Source organism: Dendropsophus ebraccatus, chromosome 5, assembly GCF_027789765.1.
Source record: "Dendropsophus ebraccatus isolate aDenEbr1 chromosome 5, aDenEbr1.pat, whole genome shotgun sequence".
Lineage (NCBI taxonomy): Eukaryota > Metazoa > Chordata > Amphibia > Anura > Hylidae > Dendropsophus > Dendropsophus ebraccatus.
The window spans coordinates 68,911,454-68,931,821 of record NC_091458.1 but is presented as its reverse complement, the minus strand read 5'-3'; the positions used below and the strand labels follow the sequence as shown (position 1 = coordinate 68,931,821).

Genomic DNA, 20,368 nt, shown 5'->3' with positions numbered 1-20,368 from the left:
GAGCTATATTGGTGTATTTTGCCATTTACATACAGCAGGCATTCACTATGGAGATTTTAGTGACCGTTTTCAACAGGAAAATGTTTTAAAACTACAGAAAACTGCAGCCAAAATGCTAGAGTCTTGACACTAGAGATCTGCTTTATTGTTGAGCATGTGCCTATACATTTCTAAGAAAGCTGCCTTTCCTTTCTACTTCTTCACTCAAAGGCTTCAGATGCACAATGGCTTAACCAGGCACTGTTGTTAGAACAACTTTGCATAAATCAATAGTACAAGCAAATGTAAAAAACATTGTTGTATACCTTATCAGAGAAAAAAAGCTTCTCTCTTCTCTTATCAGGCTTCTTTCCTGCTCCTCCAATCCTCCAACTCTAATTCATTTACATTCAAACAGCTTTATTTAAGACAGGCTAGTAGCCATCAGGGGTGAGGACATATATGGGGAGGAGGAGTGATTGGTAAGAATTAAAAGGAAACAGACTGCAAAGAGACTACAAAAAATACCACAGCTTACACGGTTTAGTACTGTTCTACGAAGTCCTTCACACTGCTGCTGCTTCTGCTCAGTACTGTTCTAGAACATCCCTCCTACTGTTGTTGCTTTTGCTCAGAATTGTTCTACAACATCCTCTGTGCTGCTGCTGCTTCTTAGCATGTACAATAAAGAGATTTAGGAGCAGGATACTCTAGTCTGTGTGTGCAGTGAATGGAAATATCATCCAGGCTAGTCTACACCAGGGACAACTAAATATTAAAAGATAGAGCCAGAAAAGAGGTGGCAGCAGAGAACACTACTGTATGTCAGACTGGACAGGATAACACCACTTCCTGTAGATAAGTACTGGAAGACTTGAGATTTTTCAATAGAAGCACATTACAAATCTTTATAATTTTCTAAAACCAGTTGATTTGAAAGAATTGAAAAACCTGAATAGCCTGATAGAACTGTTGTATTCAAATTAAGCAACATATTCCTGCTCAATATTACAATAGGGGTGAATAGGAGAGTTGTGCAAAAAGTCTCACGGCACTCTTACACTTATTCACGTCTTTTCAGTTTTTTAGAGCTATGAGAAGGTTCTCTAATGCTGCATTAAAGGAGAAGTACAGCGGGGAACTAAAAAATCATTAAGGGGGGAAATAAAAAAAATAAAAAAAAAACACAATGGGGGAGATTTATCAAAGGGTGTAAAATTTAGACTGGTTCAAACTGCCCACAATAACCAATCACAGCTCTCTTTCCTTTTACCAGATCTGAAAGCTTAGCTTTGATTGTTTGTTGTGGGCAGTTTGCACCGGTCTAACCCTTCCCCAATATGCTTACCATTCCTGGAGCCCGCACTGCCCCGCTCAGTGGAGCTCCTGGACCCCGCCGGCTGTCATTTTCTTCATGGTCCCTGGTATGTCACAACCCAGGCTCCACGTCACCAAAGGGTGGCATTTAGTCCACTCAACCAATCAGTGGCTGCAGTAGTGTCCTGCCCCAGTCAATGATTGGTTGAGCAGGTGACTATAACTTGTTTTTTTATCCCCCACCCCCAATGATTTTTTTTAGTCGTCCCCCCCCCCCCCCTGGACTTCTCCTTAAAAGGTACAACTTCTGCGTACCCCCCCCCCCCCCCTGGACTTCTCCTTAAAAGGTACAACTTCTGCGTACACCTCCCCCTGGACTTCTCCTTAAAAGGTACAACTTCTGCGTACACCCCCCCCCCCCCCCCACACACACACACACACTATTTCATATAAGGGAATCCTATGGATGTGGCTATCCTGCACCACCAAAGCTTTGGAGTTTACAAAACCCCCTAATAGCCGTATAATAGATTATTCAGGATAATTTATGTTAACCACCTTAAACCAATAAAATGCAATATTAAGAGGGGGCACTGAAATGTGGGTTTATTGTAAGCAATTCTGAGCAATGCATCTGTTAATAACATGTTAAGATTACTTTAGCATACTGTGTCTGCATCTTAACTACAAGCCTGGGAATAATAATGAAAAAAGACACAGACCAGTAAACCTCACTTTACACTGCAGAGATATTAAAATATCTCCACTTATGGTAACTCCCAGAACAGAACACATGTCAAGGAGAAATGTCTTACTAAGTGGCTGTCCTAAAGACTTTCACCTCTATGGTACCTTTAGGCACTACAAGGAAAAACTAATAATCTATCATCTTTAAGCAGGGTTAAAGACGATACCTGGAGGTGCAAAAATGAACAGCGCTGTTGACAAGAGAAACCAATTAAATTCTTGCTGTCCCTATCCAGGTAAATGTTTGTCATGGAGAGCTACTCTTAAATCACCTGCCCGGGCAGAGATATATATATATACATACCCAGTGTTTCCCCGAAAATAAGACAGTGTAAATTTTCTGTCACACCTACACATTTATATGTTCTCTAGGTGGAGGGATAAGTCGCAGCCAGAGTGCTCTGGTGCCAGCTTAGTCCAGATTGGTAGGGTAAGGGTAGCTTCACACGTACCGGATCCGCAGCGGATTTCACACTGCAAGTTTGCAGCAAAATCCGCTGCAGATCCTGGCAGTGTGAAGTTGAATGGGTCACATACCCGTACCGAAATTTTCATTTTGCTGCCAGGATGTGACTCCCCGCCCCGTTAACCCCCCCAAAGCATACATTTCCTGCTCAGCGCCGTGGCTGTGTGTGAGACTGATGGGGAGCCGGGAGCCTCACACACAGCCGCGGGGCCGAGCAGGAAATGTATGCTCCGAGCCGGGGGCTGTGGGCAGCAGCTCATATGGGCAAACCACTCTCTTACTGCACGTTGTGACTATTCTGAAGCTGCATTAGCATACTAATCCTATTTGTAACTACACTGCTGTTTTGTACTACACTGTATGGTCAGTGATTTATAGCTAGTGACTTCATATTATGGGTGCCTTCATACATATCGGATTAGCAGTGGATTTCTCGCTGCAGATTCGCAGCGAAATCCGCTGAGGATCCATTGTCAGTACATCCCTACGAGGATACATACTCGCAGCGGGATTGACATCCATCACCTCCTTCCTGCTCCGGCTTGCTTTGGGGGTTCCCAGCGTCTGCACATGCCACTTAGCCAATCAGTGCACTGCCCCGCTGCAGTCACTGATTGGCTGAGCGGGACGTCCTCCCGAGAACCCTCGATTAGTATCAGATAAAATCCCTCACTAAATGGCAGAGCTAGACCAAGAGCTAAAGTGAAGGTGGCCTATTCACTCAAGTGATCTGCAAGGTTTCTGGGGGTCCTACCGTGTTTCCCCAAAAATAAGACAGCGTCTGGTATATATTTTTGCTTCCAAATATGTGCTGTCTTTTTTTCACAGGATGTCTTATTTTTTCATGAAGAAGAATCAACACTTGTTGTTGAACAAGAATAGAGGACATTTATTATATGCTGTATAGTAGTTGTCATCACAAACCAGCATAACCATAACAACAACAACCTCCACCCTACCTGAGCCGCCACCCTCCTCCCCTTTGCCGCTTGGAAGCCAGGGTCTTTCGGGGGATGCCTTATTTTAAACCCTGCACTATGCCTTATTTTCGGAGGATGTCTTATTTTCGTGGGGTTCAGGGTAAGCCATCAATACTACTTCCCAGAAATTCTTCTTTCCTATAGACAAGCATGTTCAACAGTATGTGTCAGAAAATTAAAGTCCTAAATTCTGCAAAGCGTACCCATTACTTCTGAACAGTTCGTATAGTGTAGCATGCTACATTATTTTATCAAGGGCAAAAATAAAATCCATGACCCAAATGCACAGGACTATTAGGACTCATGTCGGGAAAAACAGGAAGCTGTGACCTAAGTATGAACATTGCCTATGTATTTGTAGAGAATTGTAAATCCATTGTTTTTTCATTGCAATACTTACAGAGACATCATCTTATCACCCACCCAGCAAAACGGAGACTGTAATCCTGGTGTAGCAACGTATAATAGAAAGAAAGATCACTTGGCACATAGAGCACAGTAGGAGCTCTCTTACCGAGTCTCACTTCATGCTATGTGTATATAGCAGAATAATGAGCTACAAAGGCTTAAAATGCCCATTTAGCAATAGATAACTATTTCCATTATGGAACTCAGGTCTGTTGAACTGAAACACATGATCAACTCTTAAATTTTCCTGTGATCGTTCGTGAACACTGGGGTTTGGTTGCCATAGCAGAGATGCCCGAAACGCACATGATTTATAGAAAGGCTACTGACTGTAGGGCAATGCTGCCTTAATGTGACACATTTCTCCTCTAATGCACTGTAATAAAGCTGAGGTCCTTTCATAATGCAGTTTTTAAGTACCGTACATTGCCCAGTGTTTGTTTTTCAACAACAAGGAACAAAGAAAGGGGACTTAGAAGCCCGTGATCCGTCGCTTACAGTCATTCTGCTAGAATTACGACAGTAAAAAGCAAAGGAGCCAAAGGCAATGATTACATCCACTTTTGTGAACATGCTGTTAGCAAAGTCTGCTCCAATACATAAAAAGTCTGGAAGAGGGAAAAGCAGCTAAATGTTTCCGCTGAACCAGGAAAGGCTGATGGAAACACAAGTGTGGTAGCCAAGAGCACTCAGGCACCTGTGCTACAGAACAATAAAGCCCTGAGCCCACTCAGACTCTGCAAGATGTCCATTCATCAGGCTCCTACCACCACAAAATAAGTGCAGCTTCATTTCTAGGCTGCCTTACGGCTATGGACTATCCTGTAAGAAGGGAAATACAGGAGGAGGAATACCTGCTAGCTAAAATAATAATGCATTTATTTTTACATATTATTCCTACCTATCCAAGGATAGAAAATGCACAACTACTTTCTTGGAAAAACAGTGCCACCCCTGTCCCCCAGGTTGTGTGTAGTATTACAATTCAGCTCCAGGACAAAAGTGGTGCTGTTTCTAGAAGAAAGCAGCCATGTTTTTGTAAGCCTGTATAACCCCTTAAGGGTGCCTTCACACGTACCGTATAGCTGCGTATTTAACGCTGCGTTTTTGGTGCGATTTTTACATGCGAGTTTTGACTTTCACACAATTTTTACGTGAAAATCAAAACTCGCATGTAAAAATCGCACCAAACACGCAGCGATAAAAACGCAGCGTTAAATACACAGCGATACGCTACGTGATAAGCTACCCTAAAGGGGTTATCCAGCGCTACAAAAACATGGCCACTTTTCCCCCTACTGTTGTCTCCAGTTCAGGTGCAGTTTGCAATTAAGCTCCATTTACTTCAATGGAACTGAGTTTCAAAACCCCACCCAAATGGTAGACAACAGTAGGGGGAAAGTGGCCATGTTTTTGTAGCGCTGGATAACCCCTTTAAGCCTTATGCATATGGTGGAGTCAGATTTCCCTATTGACCAAAGCATTTTCAGTAAAAAAAAACCTATGCAGTGAATAAGACAAGTGTGAATCCAGCCTCAGGATAAATTGGTGGTTTAGATTTCCTGCAGATTATTTCCTCCGAAATGTCACAGGAAACCAGTAGTAAAAACCAGCAGAGAAACCCAGTGTTTGAGCGTTTTTTCTGGGTACTTTGGTTTCTACCCACACCCCTAAACATACAGATAGGGAATTTAGATTGTAAGACCTAATAGGGAGAGAATAGATTAGCACTATATGGCTATGTTCACACCAAGTTTCATGTCTGTTATTACAGCACTTTAATTGACATCAATAAATTACATTAAAGTCTATGGAATAACGGACATCATTTGCACACAGTGGATTAAATGACAGATGTCTTTTGAGATGGACAACAAATAATGTTCGTAACAATTATTTTCGGACGTCTTTAGCAAACACTGTTATTTTTCAGTTGTTCACACACAGGTTTTTTTTCCACTGTACTTTAACTGTTTTTACTATTAAATTTAATAGACTTTTCAATCAAAGACACATCCAAAGTGCAATCAGTCCACCTAAACTAGAATAATGTACCAGCAGACGGGCGGCCAAACAGTGAAATGACAGACGTCATTTCAAAAAGTTATAAACTGACAAGTAAAAAATGGTGTGGGAACATAGCCTATAAAGGAATAATTATCCAAACAGAACTGTCTGAACATTGATGCAAGATTGCCTCTGGATTTTTCAGAAAAAAAACGAGAAGATAGAGCGATCCAAAGACGCACCTGAGGAGTTTGCTGAGAATATGCAGTAATCGCCACATGAACACATTATGGACATGTTTTTATAATCTGCACAGCAGGACAGTAACATTTTCATGGCATGTGTATGAGATACTGTAAAATTTCATCTGTCTTCTACTACATTCCAAAAATCTGCAGTTGCTTTGGGGCTCCCGATGTCTTCATGTCCCGCTCAGCCAATCAGTGCAAGCCAGAATGGGGACCAGGTGATGTATAAACTCCAGATGGCGGGGGGGTTAATGGGGCGCGCTGCGGACACACTCCAAGCGGGATGTGCATCCCGCTGCAAGTTTGTCTGCCCATAGGGTGTACAGGGCAGTGATCCGCAGCGGGTCTCGCTGCAAATCCGCTGCGGATCCGCCCAGCGAGTGTTTTTTACGCCAGACTTAAAAATGCCCCCGCAGCTCCGGAGATTTATGTAGAGGCGGACTGCCTCTACATAAATCCCGTGCACGCCGGTGCGCACCGCCGAAAACCTACGCCAGCTGAGGACTGGAGTAGGTTTTCGGCGTATATTTGGGCGGAACGGATGGTAAATCGCGTGGACTCTAAGTCCGCGCCCTCCGTTCCGCCCACTACACGCCCCCTTTCCGCCCCCCTGGCGTACTCGGCGGAAAGTGCCGATTTGCGAATATTTTATTCGCAAATCGGCCATTTGCGTATAAAATAATACGCCGTTTACGCAGCAGATAGGCAGCAAATATGCAGCAGATCTGCAGCAGATTTGATGGTGCAGATTTGATGCTGTGTTCAGTTATTTAGATCTAATCTGCTGCGTATCGCAGCAGTAAATACGCTGCATATATGGTGTGTGTGTTTGTACCCTTAAGAAGAATTGTTAAAACTGACTAAGGGCGGGTTCACACTACGGAATTCTCGCGGACAATGCCCGCGGAATTCCATTAGCTGTCCGCCCGCACGGGCACGCGCTTTTCCGCCGGCTCCATAGACACCATTCTATGGGCCGGCGTATTCCGCGATCCGCTAAAAGAAGTGACATGACACTTCTTTTAGCGTATAACGGAATACGCCAGCCCATAGAATGGTGTCTATGGGGCCGGCGGAAAGGCGCCCAGATGTGCGGGTGGACAGCTGACAGAATTCCGCGGATATTGTCCGCGAGAATTCCGTAGTGTGAACCTCCCTAATGAGGGGCACTTTCCAGACTATAGGGTTTTTTTTACGTCATATGGTCCAGTTTGGCAGGTTTTATCATAGGCTGCCTTTACACACAGATTTATCTGACAGATTTTTTTAAGCCAAAGCCAGGAATGGATTTGAAAAGAGGAGAAATATCAGTCTTTATTACCTGTTTTCTGTTTATAGTGTGTTCTTGGCTTTGGCTTCAAAAATCTGTCTCTGTGTAAAGGCACCCTTATATCCCATCCTTTTGCAGCTACTATCAGTTGCCATAACCCCCAGATAATATTGCCCCATGGAGCTACTGGATGATCAGAACATGTTCTCAGTATGTCATATTCAGTGATATGACATCCCGAAAAATACTACAATACCCCTATTACCAAGAGGTGTTCCCCTATCCATGGGATGTGTCAGTGAGTTCCCAGAGGTCAAACTCTCCTGCAATCTTATTCTGTAGAACACCTTTTAATTCATTTATAGGCCAGTTTGTAATGTCCTGCAATGATGTTGGAGTCAGGGAGCAGAGACGTAACATTTTAAGCAATTTTTAGTTTTCAATATTATAACCAGGGTGAACATAGATTATTACACAGGATATAATACAACTCTTGTGACTCATTGGGCCACTAGGCCACAGGCTGCTGGAAAGCATGGGCTATGTTCTGGGGTCTGATATTGCAGGGACGCCGCCAGGCTTTTAGTTCTTTTTATCCCGTTACTGAAGAATGAAAAGTTATGCAACTTGTTAATAAGTTTTTAATTCCTTAGAGTTTTCATCTTTCTCCTAAAGGCAGCAGGTGGTAAAGTTGTGTCTCTGCCTATGTGATGGACATACTGCAGGTGTGCAGCTCTGCCCCTGTGTGTCCATCACATCAGCTGGACAGAGTGGAGTCCACTAGTATACAACTATAGGGGTTACCTGGGAGTAAGAACTAGAAGTAGTATACATATATGTGTCTATAAATAAAGAGTAGCCAATACCTTGCTGTGTTTTGTGCTTTCCTTCATCTCCAGCTCATGCTGCTCACTATGCACTAACACTTCCTGGTTGGGGGAGGGTCGCTGGTTCTCAGGCAGCCCGTCCTGCTCCTTCCCACCACTCCACCTAATAGCTGGCATCCCCGCCCACTACACTGTCCTATCCCCGCCCACTACACCTTCTGCATCCCTGTCCCCGCCCACTACACCTCAGATCACATGCTTCCTCCCTGCACACTTCCTGGCTTGCTGATTCCTCCTCAGTGTATGTAGCGGTGTGTGTCACAGCTCTCTGCAGCACAGTCATAGTAACAGCTGCAGCCACGGGGATAAAGATTGTTTTCCCTGCCTGTAATAGAGTTATACTTGCCTACAGAAAAGTATATATATATAGTGTGCGCGCATGATTCACACTTTCTATCTGTGTCTTATAGAGGAGAGACATACTGTAAGTGTGTACATCTACATCTCTCATAATCTGAAGCTGTTTGTCTTGGATTTTGCGGGTGCATTTCTCCCCTCCTGCCTGCTACACTGTCAGACTTATTCCATAATGTATACAATCGGTTTACCCATCTTGGTGACTGAATCAGCCAGCTTTACGTGCACTTGTCCTATTCCCTCAGGCCCCATTCACACGTCCGTGTCAGTTTTTACTGTGAGGAAATCCTGATCAGGAGACCTCAAATGCCATCAGGATAGTATCAGGATTTCCTGACAGTAATCTGTTTTTACGTTCAGGAAACCATCAGGAAAATCCTTCAGGATTTCCTGATCAGAAGAAAAAAAAATAGGACATGATGGGAGATGTAGTTCTGCAAACTGGATGGTCACAGATTGCAGAACTACAACTCCCATCATGCCCGGCTGACAGGTCATGATGGGAGTTGTACTTCTGCAACTTGGATGGCCACAGGCTGCGGAGGTACAACTCCCATCATGCCCTGTCAGCAAGGCATGGTGGGGGTTGTACTTCTGCAACCTGGATGGCCACAGGCTGCAGAAGTACAACTCCCATCATGCCCTGTCAGCAGGGCATGGTGGGGGTTGTAGTGTGTCATCTCACCTGTCCTCGATCCTGCTCTGGCTGCTCTTCTTCTTTTCTCCTCTTCTGTCATAGCTTGTGAGGTCCAGGGGGGACAGCCAGGCGCTGGGGTGAGTATATGTGTGTGTGTGTGTGGAGGGGGGGGTTCGTGCAATCTGAGGGGGGGGGGGGTTGTTCAGCAGTACAGTGGGGTCGGGAGGCAGGCCGAGGTCTGGGCGGGGGGGGGGGGGGGGGTTGCAGAATGGAGTGGTCTGGCGGCACCACTGAGGTCCGGACGGGGGGGGGGGGGGGGCGTTTGTCGGGCAGCGGCTAAGATCGGGGCGGGTTGTTGTCGGCCCGCGGCTGAGATCCGGGGGGGGGGGGGGGGGGGGGGGGGGGGGGGTTGTCGGGCAACAGCCCCTTAGGTCCGGGTGGGGGAATAAAGCGGTGGCATAACGGGGGTCTGGCCGCAGAGGTCCGGAGGCGGAATTGGGGGGGGGGGGAGTCGGGCAGCAGGCGCCGAGGTCCGGGGGCGGGGGGTCCAGCAGCAGAGCGAATGGGAGGAGGGAGTCGGGCAGCACGGCACAGCAGGAGGCCGGTGGAGGCGGCTGGTGATGTCTGGGGGAGAGGGCTACGGCAGTGGGGGTGCACAGACAATTCGGAACCCTGGACGCTTTCCTGATGTCCAGATTTCCGGACAAAAATAGGACAGGATCCGTGACTAATGCAAGCCTATGGGTCCGGAAATCCTATCAGGAAATCCGGACGGTTTTTCCGGACGTGTGAAGGGGGCCTCAGATTGTAAACTCTTCATGTTTGAGCTGACAAAATAGTATATACAGTGGTACCTTGGATTAACAGCGTTTTGGTTTAAGAGCTCACAGTTTTTCAAAATTGTGACTTGGTTTAAGAGCATTGCTTTGGTTTAAGACAGGGATGGGGAACCTTCGGCCCTCCAGCTGTTGCAAAACTACAATTCCCATCATGCCTGGGCAGCCGAAGCTTTAGCTTCGGCTGCCCAGGCATGATGGGAATTGTAGTTTTGCAACAGCTGGAGGGCCGAAGGTTCCCCATCCCTGGTTTAAGAGCTCCCTGTACTATGTGGGAGGGGGAGTGAAGGAGGGGCATGGTCTGCATAGTGGGGTCTACAGCACTGTACTCTGACCCAGGAAGTCTCCCTCACCTTCCAAATCATAGCAGATCCACTTCAGGCTGGGGCTTACATCAGGGGACAGGACTGTGGAGGTAATCTCTCCATAGCTGTAACCCCTCTCTCCCCAGACAGAGAGAGCTGCATGTATGTGCCAACATCTGCCCTGCTCATTCCTTCATGCTCCCGGCAGTCTCTGTCAGCCCTTGTGTTTCCCATCCTTCCCATTACAGTACAGTAACTTATAATATCACATATTCTGCTGTTTCTGAATGTTTGTTTAATCTGTTTTACATGTTATTCAGAATAATAAATCATTATTTTTTGGGGTGTGGAACCAATTGTCTGCATATCAGTGATTTCTTTGCTTTGGTTTAAGAGTGGATTTGGATTACAAGCACGGTCGAATTATGCTCGTAATCCAAGGCACCACTGTATTTTGGTGCTGGATTACTGTCTATAGTCTATATTACCCTTGTAGGACTGTAAAGAATAATGATTAGATACAGTAGATAGTTTGATTTTATATAAATGTGTATATACAAAAATATGGCAAAGCACTGGCTGTACAAAAATAGTAGGGGAAATAAATACAAAAGATTTCAATCAGAGCTCAGTTTTTATTGGATCAGAGCAGGTCAAGAAAGGAAAACGGATCTCTGATTGGTTATCATGGGCAACAGTTTTTCTTTTAGAGAGTTTGTAATTTATACAACCATAGCGTCAGAGTGGTCAGGTAGACAAAATGATGACACTATGGATCAGACAGTGACCAACAGCACCACAGAGTGGTACACACTGGGTCTGCTGAATTAAATGACTATTTATAGGCACATATTGAAGATGGATTTGCTTAATAGTTGAACTGGAACCAGAAGAGGTTGTTAAATGCACAGAGGTAATGTTTTCCCAGTAATCACCCCTGTATGATCTAATCCATAAATATTTTATTTTCACTATTAGGGTATGTGCACACTACGGAACCTGGGCGGATCACCCACCACGGATTCCGCAGCTCGCCCCCGCTCGCAGCCACGTGCATCTCTGCCTGTGCCATAGGCTCCATTCCATGGTCAGACAGACTCCGTTGTGCACCCAAAGAATGAACCACTTCATTCTACAGGCAGAATCTACCTGATCATAGAATGGAATCTATAGCACAGGCAGAGATGCGCATGGATGCGAGCGGGGGCGAGCTGCGGAATCCGTGGTGGGTGATCCACCCAGGTTCAGTAATGAGCACATACCCTCAAACATTCCAGGGATTAGCCGGGCGGCCTGTCAGCTGACAGGCCACTCTGAAGCTAGAGCGCGCAGGACCCGGGGAAAAGAAGACCACAGCAGCAGCCCTGGAACGTGGATAGGTAATGTATATCGTCAGTCGCCAGCCGCGCACAGCTACTACACGTAGCGGTGCGCAGTCGGCGCCCGACGAAAATAGATCCAAACCTATATCAACGATCAGCTGATCGTTGTATTTATTACATTTAGTGCCCTAAGGGTCCATTTACACAGAAAGATTATCTGACAGATTGTCTGCCAAAGATTTGAAGCCAAAGCCAGAAAGACTATAAACAGAGATCAGGTCATAAAGGAAAGCCTGAGATTTTTCCTCTTTTCAAATCCATTCCTGGTTTTGGCTTCAAATCTTTGGCAGATAATCTGTCAGATAATCTTTCTATGTCCATGAAAAAGTCTTGGAGAGTATTAGTTGCCCTGAATGTGTAGCTATTGATGGCTACAGGCAAGGCACACTAAGGGTAACAGAAAACCTATAGCCAGGGATTCCCTGACAGAACAAGTTCTGCCAAGGTTTCCAGCTTCAATATTTCAAATAAAGGAAACCGGTAAGCAACAGTGATATAATAAATCTAGGAAAGCCATGAATAGACTGTATAGGTTGTATCACTTAAATGTTTATAAAAATGTATAAGTAAATGAATGACAGCAAGCAGAGATCCTAAAACCCAGGAGGAACTGATACAGGAATATCTAGTAAAATTGCATTATTCTACAAAAATGCCTTTATGTGCTAAAATCAAAATCCAGCTCCCCGCCCCCCCCCCCCCCCCCCCCCCCCCCCCCAAACTCATGCACATCCTCATGTATGGCGGACCTGCAAACAAGCTTGTCCTCAGTCTACACAGGCTGAAAGTCACTGTCTTATATGCACCTTTTTCACCACTCTCATAGAGATGCATGGTAGGCAGTGAATTCACCTCTGACTGCCCCGACTGTGTACAGTGGTTCTGAAGAGTCTGAAATCACATGGACACCAGGGTGACACAAATGGTGTAAGAGCACGGAAATAATGCTGGAAAGTGATCAGTCCAGGTGAGTGTATAAACAAACTTGCTGCAGGGGCTGGAATTTAGACTGCTTCTTTAAAGCGTACCTGTCATTTCAGAGTCATTTTTTGGAAAACATTAAATATCAACAGTTAAGAAACTCTGTAATAGGTTTTATAAACCAAAAGAGTTTCCTTCTGTACTGAAAAAGCAATCTCCCAGCCTCCCCCCTCACTTCAGAAGAAGCAGGATTTCTGTGTCCATTATGTGGCTATGGGGAGGGGTGGGGCTGTTAGGAGTGACTGAGCACGAAGCAGTCTTGCAAAGCACAACACCCTGCAATCTTCTCTCAGTAAGCACTGACCACTGATAAGCACTGACCTTTCTGACCCCAGAATCCTGCCTCTTAGGTGCCCAGACAGTCTACAAACAGCTGACCTTCATGTCACCTCTTCCTGCTCCCTCATCTCCCTCGGCCCCTCCCCCCTCCATAAGGATAGAATGGAGAGCAGAGCCCGTCTTCACTAGCTTCTCTGTAATGAAGACGTGTTTGCCTGATAATGCACAGATAAGAAGTCGGGGGGGGGGGGGGGGATTGGGAGATTGCTTCTTGAGTACAGAAGGAGGCTTTTTTGGCTGATAAAACCTATTACAGAGTTTCTTAAAATCGCTTATACTACTGATTTCTGCAATAAAAAAAAATATATATGATAGTTACCCTTTAAGCTTTCTTCTTCTAAAAAGGTATGAACTCATATTATTCCCTAATAATCTATTTTTTAACATTTTGAGTCACCAAGACCCTTCATAAAAAGTAAAAAATTAAAGATGGGACGATCATCTACGCTGTAAACATAAATGTGGAAGCATGTCAGTGACCGCATCTCTCACAGAGTAAAGGCCCTATTCCACCGGACGACTATCGTTCAGATTATTGTTAAATCGTTCGAATCTAAACGATAATCGTTCGGTTGAAATGCAGTTAACAATTAACGACCGAACGAGAAATCGTTGATCGCTTTATAAGATCTGGACCTATTTTTATCGTTGCTCGTTCACAAAACGTTCGCAAATTGTTTGCATTGAATAAGACGTTGCAGTAGATACGAACGCAATAGCGAAGAAAAAACTATCGCAAATATGATCATAAGTAACGATTATCGTTCCATGGAAATGTGTGAACGTTTTCAGGTCTTTCGCAATAGCGGTCGTTTGAGATCGTTAATCGGTAACGATTATGCGAACGATAATCGTCCGGTGGAATAGGGCCCTAACATTTTCATGTTCTCACTCGAAATACAGATGTCCTGTTATTGGCCATAAGGTCCACCTTTACCCACACCTTGGGGAAAACCATGCAGCTTCCTATATTTCTGCCTGTATTTATTCTGCACGGCCATCTGGGCAGTGGAAGAAAATACATCTAAAATACAGTAGAAAGCAAAAATCTTGAAATGTCATATAGACCCAATCCATACACTTGTGTGGTCAGCTTTGTCTTCAGCGATTCTTGTATGGCACTTTACCGTAGGTAATTGCCAACTAATGCATTAGTGTCTGGCATGAAAATGAATTGAGACAGAACCATTTTTATACCCAGACAAGGCCTGTGACACATTGTAATATCATGTGTACTCTCATTCAGGATGGAAAATGCTTCTATAATACCGGAGATATGAGAAAGAGATGAGAGAGCGATGCTGTACTCCATTATTGTAAAATAGAAGACAGGTGCAATGACTCCAGCTCTTCTCGCGGTAAACATGTTCTCACCTCTTGTGGGATCATCCTTTTGTCTGTCATGGATTTTCTCCATAAAGGATTTTATAACACAACTGGTGGGAGGGGAAAGCATTCAGCCAGACACTATATAGTCTAATTACTCACATGGGAGATTTCATTTTCTGGCGCTAAGCAGATGTCAGAGAACGGATTGGAAGAACCTTTTCCAGATGGGATATGGGGAAGACATCTTGCTGCTAACTTTATTGCTTTCACATGACTGACCTATTTCTCACAAATCCTTTCCAAACAATGGCAAAGAGAACAAAAGATTTACTCAAACAATGCGTACACCGCGACATTCTGTAGGGACAAAATCCATTCAAGAAGAGCTGTATAGCATTTATGGACAGCACCCTGAGACTTTCTAAGTCCATGACTGTAAAGAAGTGCTTTCTTTACATAGGGCTTATTCGTTCTAACCAACAAATTCTGCACAGCCAAGAGTTTTTAGTTTACACGCCAGCATGATGACTAAGACAGGACTTCGGGTCCTTTTACACGTACAGATATACGTTTGGTGAAGGACAAGCAAAGACTTTTTTCTTTTTAAACGATGGGCGTTCAGACAAGGGGTCAAATTGAAGTTCTCCGTGAACAAGGAGTGTTTACACTGAAGGACTTGCAAACAATTACCAATGATTTCGAGGTCAATTCACAAGATGCAATCAATGACATATGAAGACATTTTTGTTCATCCTTTGATCGTTGTCGCATTTACAGCAGAAGAAATTCTAAATACATTTTTGCATGATAATCGGCCAGTTTAAAATGCCTTTTACTCTGTATTGTATCTGAAGCCAATCTTCGCAGTTAGTTTCAGCATTTGTGAAGCTTTGTAAGGTTCCCAAGCGATATTTTATGGCTGCACACTATTTTGTGCTTACCATTTTAAGTATTAAGGGGGGAGATTTATCAACCTGATGTATTGAAGAAGAATTGTCTTAGTTGCCCCTAGCAACCAATCAGATTCCATTTTTCATTCCTCACAAGTTTTTTAAAAAAATTGAAAGGTGGAATCTGATTGGTTGCTAGGGGCAACTGAGCCAGTTTCACTTTACACCAGTTTGATAAATGTCCCCCATAGTGTCGACAGGTTGAAAGTCAAGTACGCTTTGTAAATCATAATATCATGTTAATGCCTGCAACATGAGGTTTTCCAATGCCTCTTTTCGGCCCACAGTGCTGGATATATGGCAATTAGCTCTACTGTATAATTCATTGGATCTTACAAATGCAGATTTGAAAGCATATTACCCTTATGTTTTCCCTGCACGTCTCCCAAGATTAGATACCTCACATTTAACGTTTAGTAAATATAGCTGTGATGCAATTTAAAGTAACCTGAAGATTCAATGTGTGCATCAATCTTTGTGCCCAGGCAGTTCTGCTGCATCCATGTTTGCTCTTGTGTTGCAGGTTAGCACCTACCCATTTGTTTTCTGTTGTTACAAGGTGACTTTTTTAGGATTTTACTTTTGAGTGTGATGACTGTAATTATACAACCAAGATGGAGGATCTTGGTTGTATAATCACAACACTGGAAAAACCATTAGGCATTTCAATCAGATTTTCTTTATACGTCAACAAGAAACCAATTGTACTGTATTATTAGTTGCACCTGTTTCTAGCAACCATTAAAGTGGACCTGTCACCCTGCCACCTGGGGCAGAATCCACCCGACCCCCAATAGAGCCCCAGATAATTACCCCCTCCTGCCGTTCCCACTGCAGAGAAATCTGCTCGTCTATGTGCTCAATATGCAAATGAGAATAGCCATTTCCTGCTCCAGTGATTTCCTACAGACATCAGACTCATTTCTTATCATTTGCATATTGAGTGGGCAGCGATCTCTACGTGGTGGGGCTGGCAGGAGGGGGTAAGTATTGGGGGGTTGGGCGGGTTCTTCCCCGGGTGCACATGCGATGTAAACAAAAATGCAGTGTGAACTCAGCCTTACAGAAGTGCTCAACCAACTTCCGAGGTTTAATAGATTTTCTTTTTTTTCAAGCATGGCCAAGCGTCTTTCAAGGAAGAATTATCTTCTTCATCGGATCCATCATGATTGTGCACTCTTGTGTCCAAAGTGGTATTGGTTCCTACTTATGCTGAGTACATGTATACGGTTAACCTAACAGTGATGTGAGTCTTCTGGTATACAGGTAAGCTGCTTATCCAAATAGGACTACCCTTTGCTGGCAGGTGGGATCACATAATTTGATAAAAATATGCACTAGATGCATTGGGCCATTTACCATGTGTGCAATATTTTTGGTCTAGCACACTTTAGACCTGCTGTGCAAGAATCTCCATTCCATGCACAAAATTGAACATTAGGTGCACAAGCTTTTTTTGGCTAAAAAAACTACAACAGGGTCTGACTGTAGCACTGCTGCACACTTTTTTTTGCACAAAAAGCAAAAAATAGCACATGATAAATCTGGCTCATAAGGTAGCTATTTTAAATCATGTCCTTTGCAAGTGAAAAATTAAAAAGCTGGTGCAGTCTGTATAAATTGCTCAAAAATGACGCAAATGCCTTGATAAATGTTTTTTTTTTTTTTTTTAATTTACGCTGTGTGCAAAAAGCATTAAAATTAACCAAAATAATGCCACAAAAACAATCAAAAATGTGCCCCACAATGTTTTATCACACAGATTTTGGTATGTATTCTGTAAACAAATGTGTGTGAAATCCACACAATAACCCGCATACCACGCATGTGAACGAGGACGTTACAATCCTATTCACCTGTAATGGAAAATTTCCATGCAGATTTCTGCCTTTTAAAAAGAAAAAACAAAAACACACTATGGAGTTGTATGTTACCTTTAACTTATGGAAATGATGAGGAATGGCCCCAATAAATGACAGTAGGACTAATCCTTACTGCTGTATATCTGCCATGTACCCACTATAGAAATTCTAAATGAAGCACTGGATTTCTGACACAGAGACATATATCAGATTTTAATCCAAGATATGAACCCACCCTCACAACATCACACAGAGATAAACGGTAAACATAGTACTGTAGCCTGAAGTAGGAGGCTTCAACGTATGCAAACGTCTTGGCACCCGCTGAGTGCTGCTGCATCCTTGTATTTCTAGATTTCTACATATAGCATAAGCTTGGAGTCATTGCTTGGAGAAATGGAGAAACGAGCCCCCCCACAGCTTTCAAGGGTGTGAAGGGGACTTTGAAAAATTCTTTTCACGTAGTGAAACATCTGGATGTTTTTGTGCAGTGAAAAAAAGGAAGAGTAATAAATGCTAAAATATGCTAAGTGTGAACTTAGCCTAAGGGAGGTACAGCTTCTGCATGTAAACCCGTAAACATCCAATCACCAGGTGCCCTATGCTCGGCCCAGCCAGTAGTTTCACCTCCTTTAACGAAGCATTACTAGTTGACCCAGAGAAAAGGATCTAGTGCATCCCAGCTTAGTTACTCGTAGCAGAAATTCTTTGTGCCTACAAGCACTTAAAGATCAATGTGGCCTTGAGCTGTGTAATAGTGATCACTATAGAGAAAATGCCTGTATAAGGTGGCTAAATTGGAGTTAAAATAACCTCGTCTGTACAGAGAGACTCAATAGGTTTGGTGGTGAAGTCAAAAGGGGAGAATATATCAAGGGCTTTGCGCTTATTTTTAAGTGAATAATTTGATTTTTTGGACCATTTTTGGTCCTAATTATTTTAATGAACCAGTATTCAACTGACAAATATTTTTTTAGATGCAACTTTTTTGATGTGCCCGTTTTTAGCATTCACCCAAAAATGAATGATGTGATTTAACTTAAAGCAACTCTGTACCCACAATCTGACCCCCCACCCCCCCAAACCACTTGTAACTTCAGATAGCTGCTTTTAATCCAAGATCTGTCCTGGGGTCCATTTGGCAGGTGATGCAGTTATTGTTCTAAAAAACAACTATTAAACTTGCAGCCCCATGCCAAACGGGAGTATCTGCGCCCTAACTTTGCACCACCCCTCCGTCCCTCCTCCCCACCCTCTTTATCATTAGGAATACCACAAACATTTACTCCTGTCTGAACATTGCACAGGTCCTTAACGATCCAGCCCATGTTCAGTATTCACACAGCTGACGAATAGGAGGCAATCTGTCTGGAGCATAACTAAAGATGAGGAGGGTGGGGAGGAGGGACAGAGAGGTTGTGCCAGCCTAATGCATACACAATCTAGGTGACGCCTATTGGGCACAGGGCTGCCAAGTTAAAAGTTGTTTTTTAGGACAATATCTGCATCACCTGCTGAACGGACCCAGGACAGATCTTGGATGAAAAGCAGTTATCCGAAGGTACAAGCGGTTTGGGGGGGGGGCAGATTATGGGTAGAGTCGCTTTAAACTGGTGCAGGCCTACATCTGGTCAGTACCAGGTGAATTAGTTTGCACAACTTGAATTTCTGAATAGTTTGTTAAATTACTTCTATTTGGCTGGGTAAACAATAAATTTAATGGTAAATGTCCCCCAATGTATTTAAACTCTGCAGTTGTGGATTTTTTTGCAGCATATTCCTAGTAAAATCCTCAACACCAGCAGATTATTTTGAATCTGCATTGTCAATGGGAGGAGGGGGAATCATGATAAATCAAGTTCCCGTGTGGATTTCCACAGCTTTTGGTCGAGATTTTGCGGCTACTATAAATACCAAGGAGAAGTGGATAAGATTTCTAACATCTCAACCACAGGCAGCACACATAGTCTACATGAAGGCATTCCAGCATATTCTTATGCAATTATATCTTAGGCTTCCAACTATCAACAGCTGTTGAAGGTCAGACATGCGTAAGATTAGGGGCACCCTGGCATCCTGACCTGGTAAAGCCCACTGAAGGCTGGAACAGCGAGCATGGAATACCAAGAATATTCTTTGCAGATGCTAAAAAAACAAGACATTCTCTGCAGGGATCGGCTTTCTCCAAACACTATAATTCTAATATTTAATTACAAAGTGTGTGTTTTTATGTATTGTCATCTAATTTACAGCTCAATATAATTAAATACATCTCTAAGCAAGAAATACAAGTTGTATGTAATGAAGACAATGCATCTAGTTTTCATAAAGTGTTACTGTAAATTATCAGTCAACTATTGTAGGTTAGGACAACGGGACAACAGCACATTTTAGGGGCAGCATTTTAGGTAATGTGTGGCACTTTTCTCCTATTGTCCTCCAAAGTCCAACCCCCCCCCCCCCTTATAAAGGATATCCAGGATTAGAAACACACAGCTACATTCTTGCGAAAACAGCATCACTCCTGTCATCAGGTTGTATGTGGTATTACAATTCAGCTCCATTCTCTTCAATGGAACTGAGCTGCAAAACCCCACATCCTAACTAAGAACAACAGTGTTGCTGTTTCTGCAAGAAAGCCTTGTTTTTCTAATCCTGGATAACCCCTTTAAATATATAATACAAATATAAAATGGCCATGAAACACAGAAGACTTGTCAGTAAGATTTTAGTGTATAAGGCTTCTGACCCTGAATCTGTGTATTTTGGTCACTGACCCCCTCCACCTTGGAGGTATGATTTTAGTTGACAATAAGCCTAACAAGCACAGAAGCCTTTCCCCTGGGTTGTAAAAACCCAGCAAAGTTCATCCCATACAATTCTTAGCAATGTCTCACAGAGGACATTACAAGAAATCAGAGACGTTCCTCACAAGTGGATGGAATGAACTTTGCTAGGCTTTTGTAGCCCCGGGGAACACCCCTTGGGCTTTTAAAGTTGATTTTTATATAAATTCAAAGTGTGATATCTTGGGGTCAATTGTGAAAACAAAGGAAACTAGGATTCAGGGTCAGAAGCCAT

At 43.6% G+C, this 20,368-nt stretch overlaps 1 protein-coding gene across 6 annotated transcripts in view; it reads right to left on the bottom strand.

Annotated features, from left to right (window-relative positions):
• The window catches only part of ENOX1 (ecto-NOX disulfide-thiol exchanger 1), a 454,877-nt gene that overhangs the window by 320,067 nt on the left and 114,442 nt on the right, over positions 1-20,368 (bottom strand). Inside the window, exon 1 of one of the 6 annotated variants that reach the window (XM_069970545.1) lies at positions 8,289-8,372. The exons of 4 other annotated variants lie outside the window; for them this stretch is intronic. In XM_069970545.1, coding sequence (XP_069826646.1) covers positions 8,289-8,315 — 27 coding nt within the window. In that variant the 5' untranslated portion in view covers positions 8,316-8,372. Of the gene's footprint in view, positions 1-8,288; positions 8,373-20,368 lie in introns of those variants that run through there. One more of the 6 variants, XM_069970547.1, reaches the window with a different exon arrangement.